Source organism: Leptonychotes weddellii, chromosome 5 (genome assembly GCF_054177405.1).
Source record: "Leptonychotes weddellii isolate Sample4059 chromosome 5, ASM5417740v2, whole genome shotgun sequence".
In the NCBI taxonomy this organism is placed as follows: Eukaryota; Metazoa; Chordata; class Mammalia; order Carnivora; family Phocidae; genus Leptonychotes; species Leptonychotes weddellii.
Genome location: NC_138373.1, coordinates 33618198 through 33635470, shown reverse-complemented (window position 1 = coordinate 33635470; position 17273 = coordinate 33618198). Strand labels below are relative to the sequence as shown.

Below are 17273 nucleotides of genomic sequence, written 5' to 3'. Positions count from 1 at the left end.
TGCGTGCGCGTCACCGTGCCCGCTCCGTCGGCTCCTCAGGCCGTGTTCTCTCATTGCGCAGGCGCGACGTCTCCTCCGCGCCAGCCAGGGCGGAGGCTGGTACGCGGTGAAGTGTCCCGGCTGAAGGGTGGCGCGGGGTCGGAGCTGGCCGGTGGCCCTCTTCCACTCGGTTCCCGGGATGCGGGCAGACCTCCAGACCCCAGTCCCGCACCCACCGTACTCGCCTCGCTGGCTTAGTTTTCGAGGCTATAAAAGGGGCGGTTTGCCCCAGAGGTGCCCCAGGAGGCGGTCCCTCGGGACCGGACGGGAAGTCCCTGCGGCCTCCGGGTCCCAGCGGGGTGGGGCGCCCTGGGCTCGCTGGCTCCCTCCTGCCTGCCGTGCACCGCACCGGGATGCCAGACCTTCTCCCCACCCCCCCGGGAAGCCCTTCAGGCTGGCCGCAGCCACCTCTGAGGCAGCCCTAACCACTCTGGATTTGAGATTTGAGCTCAACTCAACCCTGCCTCAGCCTCTTCCTGGCTGAACGACCTTGGGAACGCACCGGGCCTTTCTGAGCTTCGGATTAGTCTCTTCTCCTGCAAAAACTGAACTGATGCAGCTTCCCCCACGCAGCTAGAGGTTCAAATTGGATGATCCCCTTAAAGTCCTTAGCGGGGAGCCGGGGCTGAGCAAGCGCCGGTTCCTAACAATAGCGCGGTTGGGGGTTGCCCCTTCCTTCACCTAGGGAACTTTATATCCGTTTAACAGGGTGCCCTCTCTAGAACACTCCCCATCTTATCGCATCTCGTTTCCCACCTTATTTTCGTATTACACTTATCTCTATCTGAAATTCTGTCCTCTATTTACTGGATTATTTGTTGAACCCCATCCCCCTACGTTTCTGACAGGTTAGGGTTCCCAGCCCGTTGTGGTGCCTGCGCCTTGGGCGAACATTCCAGTGCATGGACCCGCACCGGAGCACCTGGCATACCAGGTTAGGCCCATAGAGCTAGAGCTTCTCTGGGGGCTGCATCCCGCCCCGCCTCAGTGCACCCTTCCTTTGCATTTCCATCTCTGGCAGCCACAGCCCCTGTGACTCAGGCTGGATCCTTGTGAAAGACCCCAAGCTTGTCCCTAGGAGGTCTGGGGAAGCAGGTGGGCCCCTCTCCAGCTGCCATCCCCTCTGCCAGCCCCATCTCCAGGAGTCAGACCTGGGGCTTCTTCCAGCTGCCCAGTCTTGAAAGCCTAATTTGCAATGATCTAAAATAAATATATCTTTTTTAATTCAGAAACATACTTCCAATGGATATTTCACTCTGTGGAAGGACTGTAATAATGAAGTTAAGTACAGATAGTAGGTGAGAGCATGGGCCGTGGAGTAAGGAAAATTAGGGCTCTACCCTGCTTTGCCACACACATGAGCTGTCCTGAGCAAGTTGCTTTATGTTTCTGGACCTGTTTGTATGTTTGTAAAATAGAGATGATAGTTCCTACCTCCTTGTAGGGTAGGAGGACTAAATAAGAATGAATGCGAAAGAAAATGAATAGCTCAAGGCTGAGCAAGCACACAGTAGGAGCTTACCGTTTAATAATAACAGTAACATTCTGTCATTTGTGTAGTGTTTTCCAGTTTTCAAAGCAGCTGCCTGGGCCAAAAGGAAGTTCCTGGAGGAGAGGAACCAGGACCCCGACACCCGCCCCGGGACCTCAAGGGCAGAGGCACGGGCCCGCAAGTTGCGAGACCAAAGACCTTGGCTGGGGCTCCGTCCGCGAGGAAGCCCCCCACCCCCGGCCCAGGCGCTGGATTCCCGGTGTCCCGCGCGTACTCAGGTGAGAGCCGGCTCGAGCCGCGCGCGCCCCCGTGTGTCCTGTCGCCACAACAGCACCGTGGCCACACCCAGACTCTCCGAGGGAAGTTGGTCACCGCTCACCTGGGAAGCCGTTGAGGGATGGGGCCACGAAACAGGACTAACGTGACTTAAGAAGAGCAGGGAAATGACGTCCCCGAGTGCAGACATGGCAACCGTAACGGAAGAGGAGATTGCGTTGGGTGCGTCTGGGGAGCTGATGTTGCTGTCAGCTGCCGTAGGTGTTCTATGGGTGTCTGTTGGAGTGTGCGTTTGTCTTATGCACCCTTCTGTGTGTCTGCCTTATTTCACGGTGGCATGGGTTCTAATAAACCGGCAGGTGGGTGGTGAGAGGGAATTACAGAGGCCAGCGTTGCATCGTGGGGGTGCCGGGAGGGGCCGGCAAAGGTGTCCCAGGGGCAGCCAATGCAGGGGTCTGGGCTAAAGAGCTGCCGGATAGAGGGCCAAGAGGGTGACCCGAGGGGATTCAGCACAGTTGCAGTTCACAAGGCGCCTGCCTCCCCTCCAGCTGTCCTCCCCAGATTCCCACCCTGGCAGGTGCTGCTCTGAGTAGCTGGCTGGGAGTCTACTGACAGGCTCTGCCATTTTAGGCGACACACGTCCTGGGCCTCTGCCTTGCACTTCCAACACCCAGCTGTCGCCTTGCCCTGGGCTCTTAGCTCTGTCCCCTCAAAGTTGCTCCTCTCCTTGGAAGCTGGGCCACCATGTCCCCTCACGCCTCGGAGAGAAGGGTACCCCAGGCCGGGACTCCATCGGGGCTCTCCTGGCCCCCGTGTGGTCCACGTGCCCTTAGGCCAGGCTGACCTGGGCAGGGCTGGGGATGACCTGAAGGGACTGGACGTGCTGGGGTGGGGGTGGCACCATTGCATGGGCCAGGGGTGCCCCACTGGGTTTGGCCCTGAGCAGCATCAAGCTGGCCCAAGTCCCCAGGCTGGCTGGCATTCTCCATGGGCCCTGCCAGCACCCAGGCAGCCTGGCAGGCGCTCAGCCTGTGCCTCCTGCGTGGCCCCTCCTGGTCTGTGCCCACCTCCTCGAGGGCCAAGCTTCCTCGGCGCCCCAGGGGGAAGCCTTGTGTCTGGGCCTGTAGAGGGGGCCGTTAACTACACTGAGTCTGAAGCAGACATCTCGGGTCCAGACTGATGTAGGGCAGGCAGAGAGCAATGCAGTGTCTGGGGTAACTGGGCCTGCAGACTGCCTGTCTTCGAATCCCAGGCCCCCCGCGTGGGAGTTGTACAGTCTGAGCCCAGTCCCTTCTCTGCTTGTTGCCCCATCTCTAAAACGGAGTAAGAAGCGGCTCCCCTCGCAATAGCCCTGACATGCTAGAACTGTTAGCGTCATCATTTTAGAGGAAAGAAAACAGGCTCAGGGAGGCTGGATTCCTGCTCCAGCGTCCTGGCCAGATAGAGCGGGTGTTTGAACCCAATCATTATCTGAATCCAGTGGCTGGCCTGGTAACCACAAGACCACTCAGACGCCCTGGATGAGACCAGGAGCCTGCGCTTGCCGTTAGGAGGTGGAGGAGGTGGCCTGGCAGGCAGCCCTCCCCGGGGAGTCTGCAGAGATCATCCCAGCTATTTTGGGCTCTTGTGGGATGGTTGGGGCCAGGGGCCACCCCGGAGCCCCTCCCAGCAACCAGTAAAAGGTCCAGCCCTCAGGACTCTGGGTCACGGCTCTATGCCAGGCAGGGGAAGCGGTGGGCATGTGGGGGTGCCGCACCGGGGCCCCGGGCTGAGTGGACCCAGTGGGAACAGAGGGGCCTTATGTGTGTGGCGGGGAGGGTGGGCACCACGGGCCTGGCCATGGGAGTGTGGTGCTGGGGTGCAGCCCGGGATGTGGGTGGGGGAGGAGGTGAAGAGGGAAGGGAGGGACAGGCACATCTCCGTGCTGGGGGACACCTGCTCAAAGCCCTGCCGTCCGTTGTGGCTGCACGCGCTGTGGTCTTGGGAGCCTTGCAGCAGGCCAACTCCCTGCTGTACCCCCTCTCTAGGCCCCCACCCTGTCAGGCAGCCTGAGGTGCCAGGAGGGGCTGAGGGGGCAGGGGCCAGACCCTCAGACAGACAGGGTGTGGAGCCTTCTGGACGAGGGTCTGGGGGGCCTGAGTCACTGCTGTCCCCAGCCAGCTTGGGGGGGGTTCACTCCTGGCACTTCCAGGCCTGCCTCTTCTGTCTTCCCGTACTTGGCTCCCCACCAGGTCCCCCTGCCTGGCCTGGGCTCCAGGCTCATTGGGCACCCCCAGAAACAGAGTGCTTACTGTCCCTGTGGCACTTAGGCAGTGCCCCCTCCCTCCAGTCTCCCCCAGCCTTAGAGTCCCTGCTGCTGGGGCTGAGTAGGAGATAGACGTGGCACTGAGAGAACCTCCTGCAGCAGGTGGACCCCCACCAAGCCTTCAGGCAACTGCGATGGCCCCTGGACAGGCTCCCTGTGTGTCACCACCTCTTAGAGAAGCAAAGCTGTGGGCCCGCTCTTGGACACGCAGCCTCAGCTGGAGCCCAAGGGCCACCTCCTGGTGCGGTCCCGGAGTCTGCGGAGTAGATAAGCTAATAGGCTGGCTCTTGCTGGACAGCCTAGTTGTCAGACCCAGTCTCCTGCACTGCTGCCTGGATCACTGTGGTCTCTGCCCCCAGCTCTCTGTGTAACACAGTAACTCCTTCTGAGTCTCCCCTGCCAGCCACCCTCCCCCCCATTGCTGGGCCTGGCTTTCCCTCCTCTCTCCAGCTGTGTTTGGGCTGGGCCTGCAGTGCCTGCCTGCCCCTTGCCAGCTGCTGGGAGGGAATCTCAGACCCCGAGGCCTGGCGCCAGGGCCCCAATCCTGACAGGGGTGGAGGAGCCTCGGGGGCCAGGTGGGGGCCTGTCAGCACTCATGATGGATGAGGGGTGGGGCGGGTAGAAGGCCAGGCTTTGGAGTCCGGCCACAGAGGGAGGTGGGGGGCTGGCCCCCTGGGGTCTGCCAACAGCACCTCTGCCACTCACAGCTGGGGGGCCTGGGTGAGAGCCCCCACCCAGCAGGGGTGCTTAAAGGCCCAGAGAGTGTGTGCCCTCCCGCTCCACTCGGCATCATGGGCACCTGGGCCTTCCCCACAGCCCTTTTCCTGCTCTGCTTGACTTCTGAAAGCCTGCAAGGTGGTGAGGGCGGGAGGCAGGCAGCTGAGGTTGGGGCTGGGAGGTCTAGGTACAGCACTGGGCCAATGCTGGGGCTCCGGGTGTGTGAGGTCTGGCCTGGGCAGGGTTTTGGGGGGTTCAGGGATAGATGCCTGGGTCCTTCTCCCTCTCCATCTCTGGGGTCCCCACCCTGAGTCCACACCTCCTTGCTCCTCAGGGCTACCTCCATTGTCTCTGGGCCTAGGGAAAGGTAAGTGGTCCCTGCTGGCACTGGGGTCAAGGAAGAGGGCCTGGTCTCCCCCCTAGGGGTCTGGGAGATCTCTGGGGGAGAGCCCCAGATGTTCCCTAACTAGTTCTGGGATGCAGATGTGGGGCGCAGGAGAGTATGGGTCCCTCACTGTCTTCATGGCAGACAGTCTTGTCCATAGCTCAAGTGTGGGGAACAAAGACACCCCACAGCTTTGGAACCAGGGTGAGTTAGGGCAGAACATCAACTCCAGGCATGAGACCATCCCAGAGGAGGGCCTTGGAACTGGGTCTTCAAGGGGGTCAAGCTGTGACAGGGAAGGGTAAGGACATCCTGGCAGTGAGAAGGGGTGAAGGCCCAGAAGGCCGTAGGGCAGGAGGGGAGAAGACAAGGCAAGGGGCCCAGGGGCTGGGGCAGGTGGGGGCAGTGTCACAGAAGGGTCTTCACTCCAGGGATCTGGGGGGTCCTCAGGGTGGGAGAAGGGGCTCCCTCCTGAGACCTGATGCCCCTAAGCTGCAGGAGAGAAAGATTAGGGTTAGGGGGTGGGGCACCAGGAGGATGAAATTTCCAGGAAGGGAGGGGTCCATCGACTCTCCAAAGTAAGAATGGAGGGGAGAGGTGTTCGTGTGCCCGAGGAAGGTGCAGAGCAATCTGCCCCCAGGGATACGGCCCAAACACCTCCCTCCATGCCCCTGCCTCCAGGCTGCTCACCTGGCACTATCCTCTCCCCTCCTGTGACCGGAGGAGAAACTGAGGCCCAGAGAGGGGGTTGCACTCATGCTTGCAGAGCGGGAGGGGTAGCATTCAGGTTGGGCCCTTTGCCCCCTCCTAAGTTAACCCCCTTCTCCGCCACCCACAGGCTTAGGGAGCCCCAGTGGCTACAGGTCAGGTATAGCTGGCTGAGAGGGTGGGCAGGGTGGGAGCAGCCGTGTCCTCTGAACAAGGGTGAGGCACCCCAGCTCTTGGCCCCTCCTGGCCCTTCAGGCTCAACTTCTTGTCTCCCCCTGCCCCCCAGCCCCGCCAGGCTACAGCTCCCCCAGTGGCCTGGGAGCAGGCGAGAGATGGGCAAATGGGATTTGGGGGTTGGGAGAAGCAGTGCTGACCCCACCCCACCCCCCAGAGAAGTGAACTGTGACCCCTTCCGGCTGGCCTCCTTTTCCTCCTGCACACACTCCCCTCTCACCTAGGAATCCATCAAGACTGTTCTGATGTCATCTCACCCGTGTGCCCCGCTCTGGGCACCCCCAACTCTTTCCTGTCCCTGCTTGTTCTCTGTGCCGCTCCCACTGAGCCCCATGCAGGCAGGGCAGGTCTGGCTCACTGCATGTCCTCTGGGCCTGCTGGGAGTGGGCTCCAAGGCCCCCTTCCCGTTCACCAGCTTGGCTCTCCACCCTCTTTGGGATGGGCCTACCAGAGCTGAATTCCCAGAGGCCTGCTGCTCAGCATGGCTGTTGGCCAAGGGGGTGGGGGAGGCTCCTGGGACCCTCACCAATTCCCTGGATCTCCCCTGGCTTCAGAGGGACTGTTAAACCTCGGAAGCCAGGTGGGCACTGCCCAGACCCAGCTCTGTCTCCCCACTTTTCTCTCATACCCCTTATCTCCATCTGTCCCCCCAGGATTTGGGAACAGGAATGGGCTGGGAGCCCAGCCAGGTGAAATTGGTGGGCGCTGGGGGTTGGTTCTGTCTGTCTCCCTCCCAGGCCTTAGAGGGGAGGATCAGGATTTTTTAATATTGAGGGGGCAGAGAGGGAGCCTTCCAGTTTGCTGTTTCTGGTGGGGTCTAAGGGTCCTGTACCCCCACCCCAGCTAGGACTCCAAACCTCCCCTGTTCATCCCTCCCTCTCCCTATGGGTCCTCCAGCTCAGAATGGCTACAGAACAGGTAGAGGTGGGCCCAGGGTGATTGGGAGCTGGGGTCAGGATTCTAGGTATTCCTGAAATGGGATCTGAGACCCTCACTTGATCCTCATCTCCCTCTCAGGCATTGGAGGGGGTGTGAAACCCCAGAAGCCAGGTGAGCCCCCCACCCTGTCTCTCTCCATCTCTGCCTTACCTCCCCCCTCCCCATTATTCCCTTATTCCTCCCTGAGCCCCTCCTGCCCCATTCTCCAGGGTTTAGAAACGGAAATGGGCTGGCAGTACGGGCCTTCCCAGGTGCTGTCGCCCAGCCAGGTAAGGTGGGAGAAGAGCATGGGGCTGATAAGGCTGGGTCAGCATTGGGAGGGTCTTCTTCCAGGCTCCCCCAGGGCAGAACTGGGGAATCATTGCAGGTGGAAGAGAAGGACCATAAAAGTTTGGGGGAGGGGAGAAGAAGGGCACCCCTGTTTCACCCCCATCTCAGCTGGGACCCCAAAAGCCTTTTGCCTCACCTCTCAGCTCAGCATGGCTATGGAGCCCCAGGAAGAGGCTGGGTCCCTGGGATCCCCTCATCTACCATATCTCTCTCCCCAGGTTTTAGAGGTGGTGTGGAACCCCAGAAGCCAGGTGAGATGCTCCCTCCATGCCCACTCCTCTATCCACCTTGCATTCTGTCCGGCTCCCTTTGAAGCCCAGCCCCCTCTTTCTTATTCTTCTGGCTCTGTCTCCCCAGTATATGGAAACGGACTGGGAGCTGGTGCCTTCCCAGGGCTGGGAGCCCAGCCAGGTGAGGACACCTGGAGCCTGAGCCCAGGGAGGGGAAAGGGGGAGGAGGGGTAGAGTTGGAACAGGGAACAAGTAGGAGAGAAAGTTGGGGGTGGGGGGAGCCTCTCGGTCTCAACCCAGGCTTGGGAGGGGGAATGAATCCTCAGAAGCCAGGTGAGGGGAGAGCGGCCCTCTCTCCATGTCCCCACCTTGGGCATGTGTCACCCCGCTGAGGGACTGCTCCCTTCATTGGGCTGCTGCTGTCGTTCCTACGGCCTGAGCTGTGGTCTTGGGGAGGGTCTTCCCAATTTCCAAGCCCTTCTCAGGGCATGCTTCCTGCAAAGAACAGTTGAGGGACACAGAGGTCCTGAGTGAGGTCAGCACAGGAGGGGGGAGCCCCCCCAGAGAAGCCACACTGGCCCAGCTCCAGCCCCGCCCTCCCTCTCTCCACAGGTCCTGTGGCTCAGGATGGTGGCCAGGGACCAGGTACGGGGTGGGGACTGGGGGGGCATAGGCATGGGTGTGGGGGAGCTCCAGGCTCCCTCACCTGGTCCCTGACCCTTTCTCAGGAGTTGGAGAGGGCGTGAAACCTCAAAAGCCAGGTGAACTGCACGCTGTCCCTATGTCTCTGTCTTCTTCCACCTGGTCTTCCGGCCTCCCCTGACTCCCTCTTGCTGTCTTCCCAGGATTTGGCAATGGGAATGGGATGGGAGTTGGAGCCCAGCCAGGTGAGGGCACCTGGGCCAAGCTGGGGTTCTGGGGAGGAGCTAGGGAGGTCAGGGACTGGAGGGCAGAAAACTGATTTCTGAGGGGAGAATAGGATGGGATGATGTCCACATGTGGCTCCGTGGCTCTGGGTGTTTCCCCAGGCCCTGCCTTCAGTCCCCCAGCCCCTGACCCTCCTCCCCAAGCCCACGCCTCACACTGCTTTTCCTCTCTAGGCCGAAGCACTGGCAATAGCTGGGGGCCCAGCCATGCTGGGGCAGCTGGGGCGGGGGCACATGACTGGAGAGGTCAGGGTCTCGGCCCAGGCCTTGATTCCTAGCAGAGGGGCTCTTAGGAGCCCCTTAATTCCACCAGCGCTCAGGTGCCTGTCCTGGGCCAGCCAGCATGCCCAGTCCTGAGGGGCTTTAAGCTTGCAATGGCGTGTACCCTTGGGGTTTTAAGCCAGAGGGAACCACCCTGGGCTCCAGGGCTAGGTGGGAGGACTTGAGGCGGCTGGTGGCAGCAAGTGTGGGGCTTAAACTGGGCCAGAGGGACGGAGGGCAGCTGTGGGGAGAGGTCTGGCGGCTGGGTCCCTTGCTGCCTGCCTCCCCAGCCCCTCTCCTGTCACAGGCCCCATGGCCCCCTCCCCCACTCTGGTAGCCAGGCTGAAAGGAGGGATGTGTGAGGGGAGGGGAGGGGTCCAGGCAGCAGGGACGGGGGAGTCTGGGGGCCTATTTCAGCACCACCCTGCTTTTCCATGTCACCCCCCCAACCCCCCCAATAGATCTTGCAGCTCAGAATAGCTTTGGACCAGGGGTAGCAAGGGGATGGGGTTGAAGCTGGGAGCCAGGGCTGGGCTTCCGGGTCCCTCATCTGCTAGCCTCTCCCCCAGGCTTTGGAGGGGGTGGAAAACCACAGAAGCCAGGTGAGCCCCACTCTTTGTCTCCCTGCCAGCTATCTCTTTGTCTATGCTTCCAAGCCCCAGATCCCCCTTATTCCCTCTTGCTCTGTCTCCCCGGGATTCAGGAATGGGAATGGGCTGGGAGGTGGCGCCTTCCCGGGAGTAGGAGCCCAGCCGGGTGAGGCTCTGGAGCTCTAGGAGCTCAGCCCAGGCCTAGTTCCGATGGGGGGGGGGGGGGGCGGGCGGGGACGACACACAGTCAGCCTCCTGGTCTTCCCTATGCCTGGGAGGACTGAAGCCACAGAAACCACATGAGACCCGCTTGCCACGGCCACCTCTCCCACCTGGTGTGAGCAACATTAGTTCAACAGACCACCAGGGGCTGGCCAGGTGGGAGACAGGCCCCTCCTGAGCCTGGGGTGCGCTGGGGTGGGTGGACAGGAAAGGAGCGTGAGTACAAGTGGCCAGGGGGTGCACTGGTGGGGAGCCAGGAGCATTTGGGGAAGAGGAGGCAGAGGCCAGGGGGAGGACCACTGGGGCCCACTGAAAAATCTGGGGGTGCTTGAGCTGGGGCCTCCACGAGAGCTACAGAGGGGGTACAGGCTCTGGAAACAGCTCAGAGGCTGAGGTGGTAGGGGCTAGTATGGACCCTGTGCTTGGTGGGGCGAAGCCATGTCACAGAGTTGGCCTCCATGGCTGGCTGGTGCACGTGGTGGCATGACGCCCGACCAGAGGGGACCCAGGCAGCATTCAGGCTCCCCAGGGAGTCAGGCCCCAGGGGGAGGTCAGCGGCTCAACTGGGTGGGGTGGCAGTAGATTCCAGATTCCATGGGGAGCCTCAGAGAGTGACTGGCCCCACCCAGAGCCCCTCTTGCCTTCCATCAGGTCCTGCAACTCAAAATGGCTACGGACCAGGTAGGCACCTTCTAGGGCTCTGGGGACACCCACAGATGGGGACTGGGCCCTCATCTGCTCCCTGTCTTCACCAGGCTTTGGAGGGGGTATGAAGCCTCAGAAGCCAGGTGAGCCTCACCCCTGTCTATCTCCACCCCCAAACCGTAAGCTCCCCTCCCCCATTCACACAGCCCCCATCTGTCCCCCAGGATTCGGGAATGGCAACGGGTTGGGAGCCCAGCCAGGTGAGACTAGGGGGGCTGGGGGTCTGCATCTGGGCACCCTCTCCCACCCCCCTCCAGGCCGTGTAGGGGCAGGGTCAGTAAATAATTGAGGGAGCACTAGAGGAAGCCTCCCAAGATTCCAGCTTTCGGGCTTGGCTCTGAAGGGGGCACCTTCACCTCTACCTCAGCTGGACCCCAAGTCCCCCAACTCACCCTTCCTCTTCCCACAGTCCTAGTGACCCAGAACGGATATGGAGCAGGTAGGAGCAGAGTGGGAGGACCCTGGGGAGGCCCTGAGATGGGGCTCCTGGGCCCCTCACCTGCTCCTGTATCTCCTCCAGGCTTTGGTGGGAGCATGAAGTGCCAGAAGCCAGGTGAGTCCTGCCCCAGTCTTGTCTGTATCCGTGAACCCCCTGAAGCCAGAGCACCCCCTCCTCGGCCTCCCTATCACTCTCTAGGACAGGGAACCGCTGGGAGGCATGGCCTTCCCAGGGGCTGGGGCCCGGGCGAGGACGGGAGAGGGCTGGCTTCCACGTGGTGGGGAGATGGAGAGCTTAGCCTGTGGCCCAGTAGGCCCGGGGAGGGAGGAGGCGACCTGGCACCCACGTCTTCCTGACATTGCCGGCTCTGTCCTGCCTCCTCCTGAACCCCTGCAAACACTGCCCCTCACATCCACCCCTGTTTCTCCTCCCCCGATATGGTAACGAAAATGGACCAGGAGCCCAGCTATGTGAGGGCAGCCAGGTCTGGGTCCCGAGGAGTTGGGAGAAAAGCAGGAACTGGGGGCGCAGGAGACCCTGAGGAGAGGTCTGGCGGGGTCGACATCAGCCTCCACCTCCCCGAGCCTAGGTGGGGGGCGGTAAAACCCAGAAGCCAGGTGAGCCTCACCCCTGCCTATCTCTCTCCATTAACACCCCGTCTACCTGTCCCCCCACCCCCCGCCCCAGGATTCGGGAATGGCAACGGGCTGGGAGCCCAGCCAGGTGAGACTGGGGTGGGGGGTACAAGTCTGGCGTCCTGTCCTGCCTCCCTCCAGGCCTTGCAGGAGCAGGGCTAGCAAATGCTTAAGAGCAGTTGGTGGGGCCTCCAGGACCCCTGGTTCTGGCTGGGCTCTGAAGGGGGACCACAGGTGGTTCCCCTACCTTAGCCAGCCCCAACCCCCTGCTCATCCACCTCCCAGCACAGGTCCTCCAGCTCACAAAGGCTACAGAGCAGGTACTGATGGGAGAGGAGTGGAGGGCCTGGCGGGGAGCGCTGGTCCTCACCCAGGCCCTGTTCCGGGGGTCCTGCCAGACTAAGAGAGGGCGGGGCTGGCGATTGAATGGAGGCGGCAGGAGGCCCAGGAGGTCCTGGGTTTCTGGCCCTCCGTACCTGAGCCTCTCCATCCCCACAGGCCCTGCGGTTCCCGTGGGCTACGGACCAGGTAGGGAAGCGGGCGCTGGGGCCAGTTGCCAGGGTTCTGGAGAGGCCCAGAGATGGGGAGTAGGTCGCTCACCTGCTCCCATCTCTTCTTCAGGCATTGGTGAGGGCGGGAAGCCGCAGAAGCCAGGTAAAGCCTTCCTCCCTCCCAGTGATACTGTGACTTCTAAGAAGAAATAACTGATCTGCAGGCCCGGGCACAGAGCCCCTCAAAGCCTTGGAATTTCCTAAGTGAGGAGAGCTGTAGAGGTGTCTTTTATTATGTTAATGAGGTGACTTTTGGAGAGCCCCTGAGTCACCTAAGGTTGGGGGCTGGTTGCCAGGGGAACCCACCTTGTGATTAGAGGGTTGGAACTTTCGGTCCCACCCTTTGACCTCTGGGGAGGGGGCCCGGCTGGAGATGGAAAGGGTCGCAAGCCGGGCTAGTGTAACAAAGCCTCCCTAAAAACCTGAAAGGGCCAGGTCGGGAGAGCTTCTGGGTGGGTGACCCCGTGGAGGTGTGGGGAGGGCAGAGGCCCCTCAGGCCTTCCCACACGCCTGGCCTCTGCATCTCTTCTGTCCGCTGGTCCTGAGTTCTAGCCTTTATAATAAGCCTGGATTCTAGGAAGGAAACGGTTTTCCTGAGTTCTGTGAGCTGCCTTAGCAAATCAGTCACACCCAAGGAGTTGGGTTTATAGCTAGTGGGTCAGATATACAGGTGGCCACCCGGGCTGGGGGTGGTGCCTGAAATGGGGGGGTGGGGACTGAGCCCTTAACCTGTGGGCCTGAGGCTGTCTGCAGGTGGCTGGTGTCAGGATTGAGTTACATTGTCAGACACGCAGCTGGTGTTGGGAGAATTGCTTGGTGCTGTGGGAAAAATCCAGAATTGGGATCAGTGTTAGAATCGGGCCCCTACTGCTCTCTACCCTCAGAAACTGTCTACTCCCCTCACTGCTTTCCCCTTCACAACCCACACCCTGTCTCCCAGTTTACAGGAATGGGCTGGGAGTCGGAGCCTTCCCAGGCCAGGGGGCCCAGCCAGGTGAGGGAGGCAGGGGCAGGCCCTGGAGTGCTGGGAGGTGGGGGGCAGGGGAGGAGGGGGTGCAGGGCCCCATGGGGCAAAGAGTTGGGTCCTGGGGAAGAGAAGGGGCAGGGTGGGGTCCGCTGTCACTCAGCCTGTTTCTGTCTCTCCCCAGCCCTGGGAAGGGGCATGAGCCCTCCAAAGCTAGGTGAGCCCGTCCTTGCCCCTCTCCTGCCTTGCCCTGAAGTTGCCACCACCCCAGCCCCAGCCCTCATGCCTGCTTTTCTCCCCAGGATACACACCAGGGCCGGGGCTGCAGCTCCCAGCAGGTGAGTGCCGAGGGGCTTCAGGAGGGGAGACAGGGCTCTTTCTTAGGAGCTTGAGGCCTGAAGTGTGAGAGGGCCTATCTCTCCTGCAGCTCTGGGAGGGGGTGTGAAGCCTCAAAAGCCAGGCAAGTGAGAGACCCCCCCCCCCATCTCTATCCTGCACCTCCTCCTGCCTCCTTCCAGAACCCTCCCCACCAAATTACTACCCCTCATATCCCTGCTTTTTCTCTCCAGGATATGGCAATGGAAATGGGGTGGGGGCCCAGCCAGGTGAGGCTTCTGGGCAGGGCTGGGTGTGAAGGGAGGCGCCCCAGGAGAGAGGCAGGAGAGATGTTGCTGGAAGGCAGAAGGTCTAAGTGGGCCGGCAGCAGGAGCCATGTTAGGTGGCTGGGTCACCTTGTCCCCCAAGCGCCACGGGAGTGGGGCTTTCTCTAGGCTGGCCAGTGGCCCCCCTTGGAAGCTGTGTCTGCCCTGGAAGTCACTACAGGCTGGTGGCTTGGCCAGGCTGAGGCTGGGAGAGCGGCCTGGGGCAGACGCTAGCCTGGGTTCACTGCCCTCCCCCTTCCTCCTCCATCTAGGTCCCTGCAATGGGAGGGTCCCTCCACTGCTCCCCAGGCCTCCCACTTCGGGGGTCTCTTCTGATAAAGGGGGTGGCTGGGGCCCCAAATCTCAGCCCTCTCCCCCAGGGCAGAATGGCAAGTTCCCAGGTCAGTGTGGAGTGGGGGGCCCTGGGGGGCACCAGGGGATCCCTGGTCTCAGGAGGGGCTGGGTCTAGCTGGGCTGCTCAGAAGCCCCCAGGGCCATTCTCTAACTGAGACTGAGGCTCGTCACCGAGAGCCAGCTGAGGGAAATCCTAAACTCTGGCCCTGAGACCCCGTGGGACCCCCATTAGGGCAGCTCCCCCCAGCCCCGCCCCCAGGGCAGGCTGCAGCATTCCCAACCCTCCCTGCCCTAAGCTCACTCCTATCCCATGGCTTTCTTCCTAGCACTGACTCCAGCCATCCAGTGGGGGCTGAAACCTCAGAAAGCAGGTGTGACTCCGTCTGCCCCCTGTCCCCAGACCAGATCAGGGTCACTCCTCCATCATCCTTGAGCCCCGGTCTGCCTCAGCTGTTCAGGCTCCTTAAGTCCAGGAAGTCCCTTCCCGAGTCTACCCGCAGTCTCTGTTGCTGCTTTCTAAGCCCATTTCTCCCGGTTCTATTTCCTGTCGATAGGGAGTATCCCTTCTTCCTCCTCAGAGCTCCTAACATCCATACTTGGCCCCCAAGGAGTTAGGGAAAGTCTGGGTGCTCTCCGCTGATCTCCATTCTCTTCACAGGATACCAGCCCCTGAATGGCTATGGACCAGGAACAGCACTGGGTGAGGAGGCTCCTGCCCTCCCCTCCTCTCCTGTCCCCTAGCTCAGGAAGAGGGGAGTCAGAGACTTCGGCTCTCTGACTCCTCCATCTCTGCCCCCCATTTCCTCTCTCTCAGGCTTTGGTGGTGGCCTCAAGCCTCAGAAAGTCGGTGAGCCCCCTGGGCCCCTTGGGTGCAAGCTGCTATCTTCCCTATGGCAAGCCCTGCTTGTCCGTGTCTCTTGCCTTGGCTGGCTCTTTCCTTATTGAGCCAGCATGCATTCACTTGCAGTAGGCCATAATGACGGCCAGAGACAGGTGCTGCCGTGTGTCCGGTGAGGGTTGGGTGGCACACTGAGGTACAGTCCTGGGGTGGAAAGGGAAGCTGCCAGAGGGAGGCCAGGACAGGCTTCCAGAAGGTGGGACACCAGAGGTTGCACAGGGTTAGCTGGCTGGGTGTGGGGAGAATGTCGGTTGCCTCGGTGTCAGTCTGTCTGTCTGTCTGCCGTCTCCTGTCTCTTCATGAGCTGGTCACCCTGAGCCCCCCCACCTTCCCCCACACTCACCCAGCCTTTCTCCCACTGTTGTCTTGCAGGTTTTGCTTACGGGAATGGTCTGAGAGCTGGGATCTTCCCTGTGGCCCACTCGCAGCCAGGTGCCTGGGAGTGCTGGGCTGGGGTGGGGGGCCCTGGGCTCAGGGGCTACTCCTGTCTCTGACCTTCTCCTCCCACCTCCAGAGTTCCCCGGGGCCAATAGCTTTAGGAATGGTGAGTCAGGGACAGAGGACAGAGTGCAGGGGCTCAGGGGGAGGGACATCCGGGGGCTGGGCAGGAATCACTTGAATCTCTTACAGGGTATGGGGATGAAGCACCAGTGTACCCCAAAGCAGCAGTTCCAGGCCCTGAAGCAAATGGTAGGAAATGAGTGTTTAGGGGGTGAACCCTGGCAAGGGACATGGGGACCAAGCCAAGTCGGCAAGGACCTCTGAGGGCCTGGGAGGCTTGTGGCATCCTGGATGTCCCGTACTGGTGGGCAGGGGTGCCCACAGTAGCTCTCCTTCTACAGGTCGGGCCGGGGCCCTAAGTGGCTCTTCTTGGCCCTCCGTGCAGCCCTGGGGGCTTGCCTTGAAGCCTGGATATGGGACTGAAGGCGAATATCCAGGGGTCAGGAGCCAGCCAGGTAAGGGGGTGTGTGGAAGAGCATCATGGGGTTGTCAGGTGTGGCTGGAGGGAGCTGGGTCCTGGGCCTATAGAGAAGGTGTAGGACAGGGACAGGAGGGGTTAGGCAGGAATGGATGGGGTTTGAAGAGAGACAGGTGGAGCAGGGGACCCTGAGCATGAGCCTGGACACGAGACCAAGATTGGGAAGTCACAGACCCCACGTGAGGGCCACTGGGGACTCCGTACTCCCACCTTTTGTCCCTCCCCCCAGCAACCTATGGACAGCTGAGGCCAGAGCTGGGCCCTGGACCCTTCGGTGAGTGGCAGTCTCCCAGGGCTCGGGGTGAAGCTGGGGAGGGCAGGACTCTGAAGCCCTTGTGACCTGGTGCCCTGGCTTATCTGTGCCTTAGGCAACCCTGAGGTGAAGAGAGGCAGCAGTGGCCCACTGGGAAATGGCTATGGAGGTGAGAGGGGTCACGGTGGCCCTGTCCCCTACTCGCCCTATGTCACCATCATTGCCCCTCCAGGCTGCACTGGGGCTGTCTCAGCCCTTGGGAGGGACAGCAGGCTCTCATCTGCTGAGTGACTGATCTTAGAGACCAGAGGCGGGAGAGGGCTCAGGTCCCCTGGGAGGTGAGGAGGGTTCCAGACCTCATCAGGGCCCTGCCTTTTCCCAGGCCCCTGCCCTCTCGGGAAATGCTGAGCACCGAGGCTCTTCCACTGCCCATCCTGAGAGCCTCTGTACCACAGCCTGGTGTGTTGGGCGAGGACAGCCAGACTCTGAAGCTTGGCTTCTGGCCTGGGGTCTCCTGCGGGCTGAAAGTATTAATAAAGGCGACATGCTTCCCTGTTTGCCTCTGTGTGCTGTGCTGGGGGGATTGCTGGCTGGGGTGGGGGCAGCCCGGGCCACCCCCTCATTCATCCATTCCATAAACGGGACAGCACTTCGTCAGTTTAGTGGGGGAGTCACATCCAAGTTAGGGAGGGGACTTGTGCATTATTTATGTCTACATTTATAATCAACTTATTAGTTATTAAAGAAAAAATCTTTTTCTCTTAAGCCTTCCACTTGCTTCCCAATGTTATTGTACTGATTAATTTTATAATTTGGATGTAAAACTCACTTTCACATTCTCTGAATAATGCTCAGTTAGATTATGAGTTTGACAGATCTGACTTCCCCCTGAATATTTAGCATGCCTTACAAACTGGATTAACTCAATTCCCTTCTACACTTCAATTACACACAGAATCTCCTTGATCTACAAATCTAACCAGTAACTTCTTCCTAAGCACTTAAGGGACCCTTGGAAATGAATAAATTAGTATCTCAGATTACTGAACGCTTTCAAACGTCTTAAAAAGCCAGTTACTAATCCAGTATCCATATTAGTGCTACTGGATTGCTGCTTTTTCTTATCCCATGATTACAAATTTGCTTGCCCAGAAATGCGGAAGCAAAGTACTGTTTTTACCTGGGCCCAGAATGGAGGTT

General features: G+C 60.6%; 1 protein-coding gene across 1 annotated transcript; it reads left to right on the top strand.

The window, feature by feature from the left end:
• The first annotated feature begins 30 nt into the window (after positions 1-30).
• GREP1 (glycine rich extracellular protein 1) lies at positions 31-16626 on the top strand. The gene is made up of 33 exons (XM_081820236.1): positions 31-99; positions 888-973; positions 1600-1809; positions 5164-5196; positions 6810-6845; positions 7174-7206; positions 7644-7676; positions 7783-7836; positions 8268-8300; positions 8384-8416; positions 8501-8542; positions 10306-10335; positions 10410-10442; positions 10524-10559; positions 10769-10798; positions 10880-10912; positions 11486-11521; positions 11932-11961; positions 12055-12087; positions 12925-12978; positions 13133-13165; positions 13251-13286; positions 13862-13990; positions 14270-14314; positions 14602-14643; positions 14758-14790; positions 15214-15273; positions 15356-15385; positions 15472-15531; positions 15684-15797; positions 16050-16094; positions 16189-16242; positions 16456-16626. The coding sequence occupies exons 11-33, from the start codon at positions 8521-8523 to the stop codon at positions 16479-16481; spliced, it is 1044 nt and encodes a 347-aa protein (XP_081676362.1). The 5' UTR covers positions 31-99; positions 888-973; positions 1600-1809; positions 5164-5196; positions 6810-6845; positions 7174-7206; positions 7644-7676; positions 7783-7836; positions 8268-8300; positions 8384-8416; positions 8501-8520; the 3' UTR covers positions 16482-16626.
• The last annotated feature ends 647 nt before the right edge of the window (positions 16627-17273 follow it).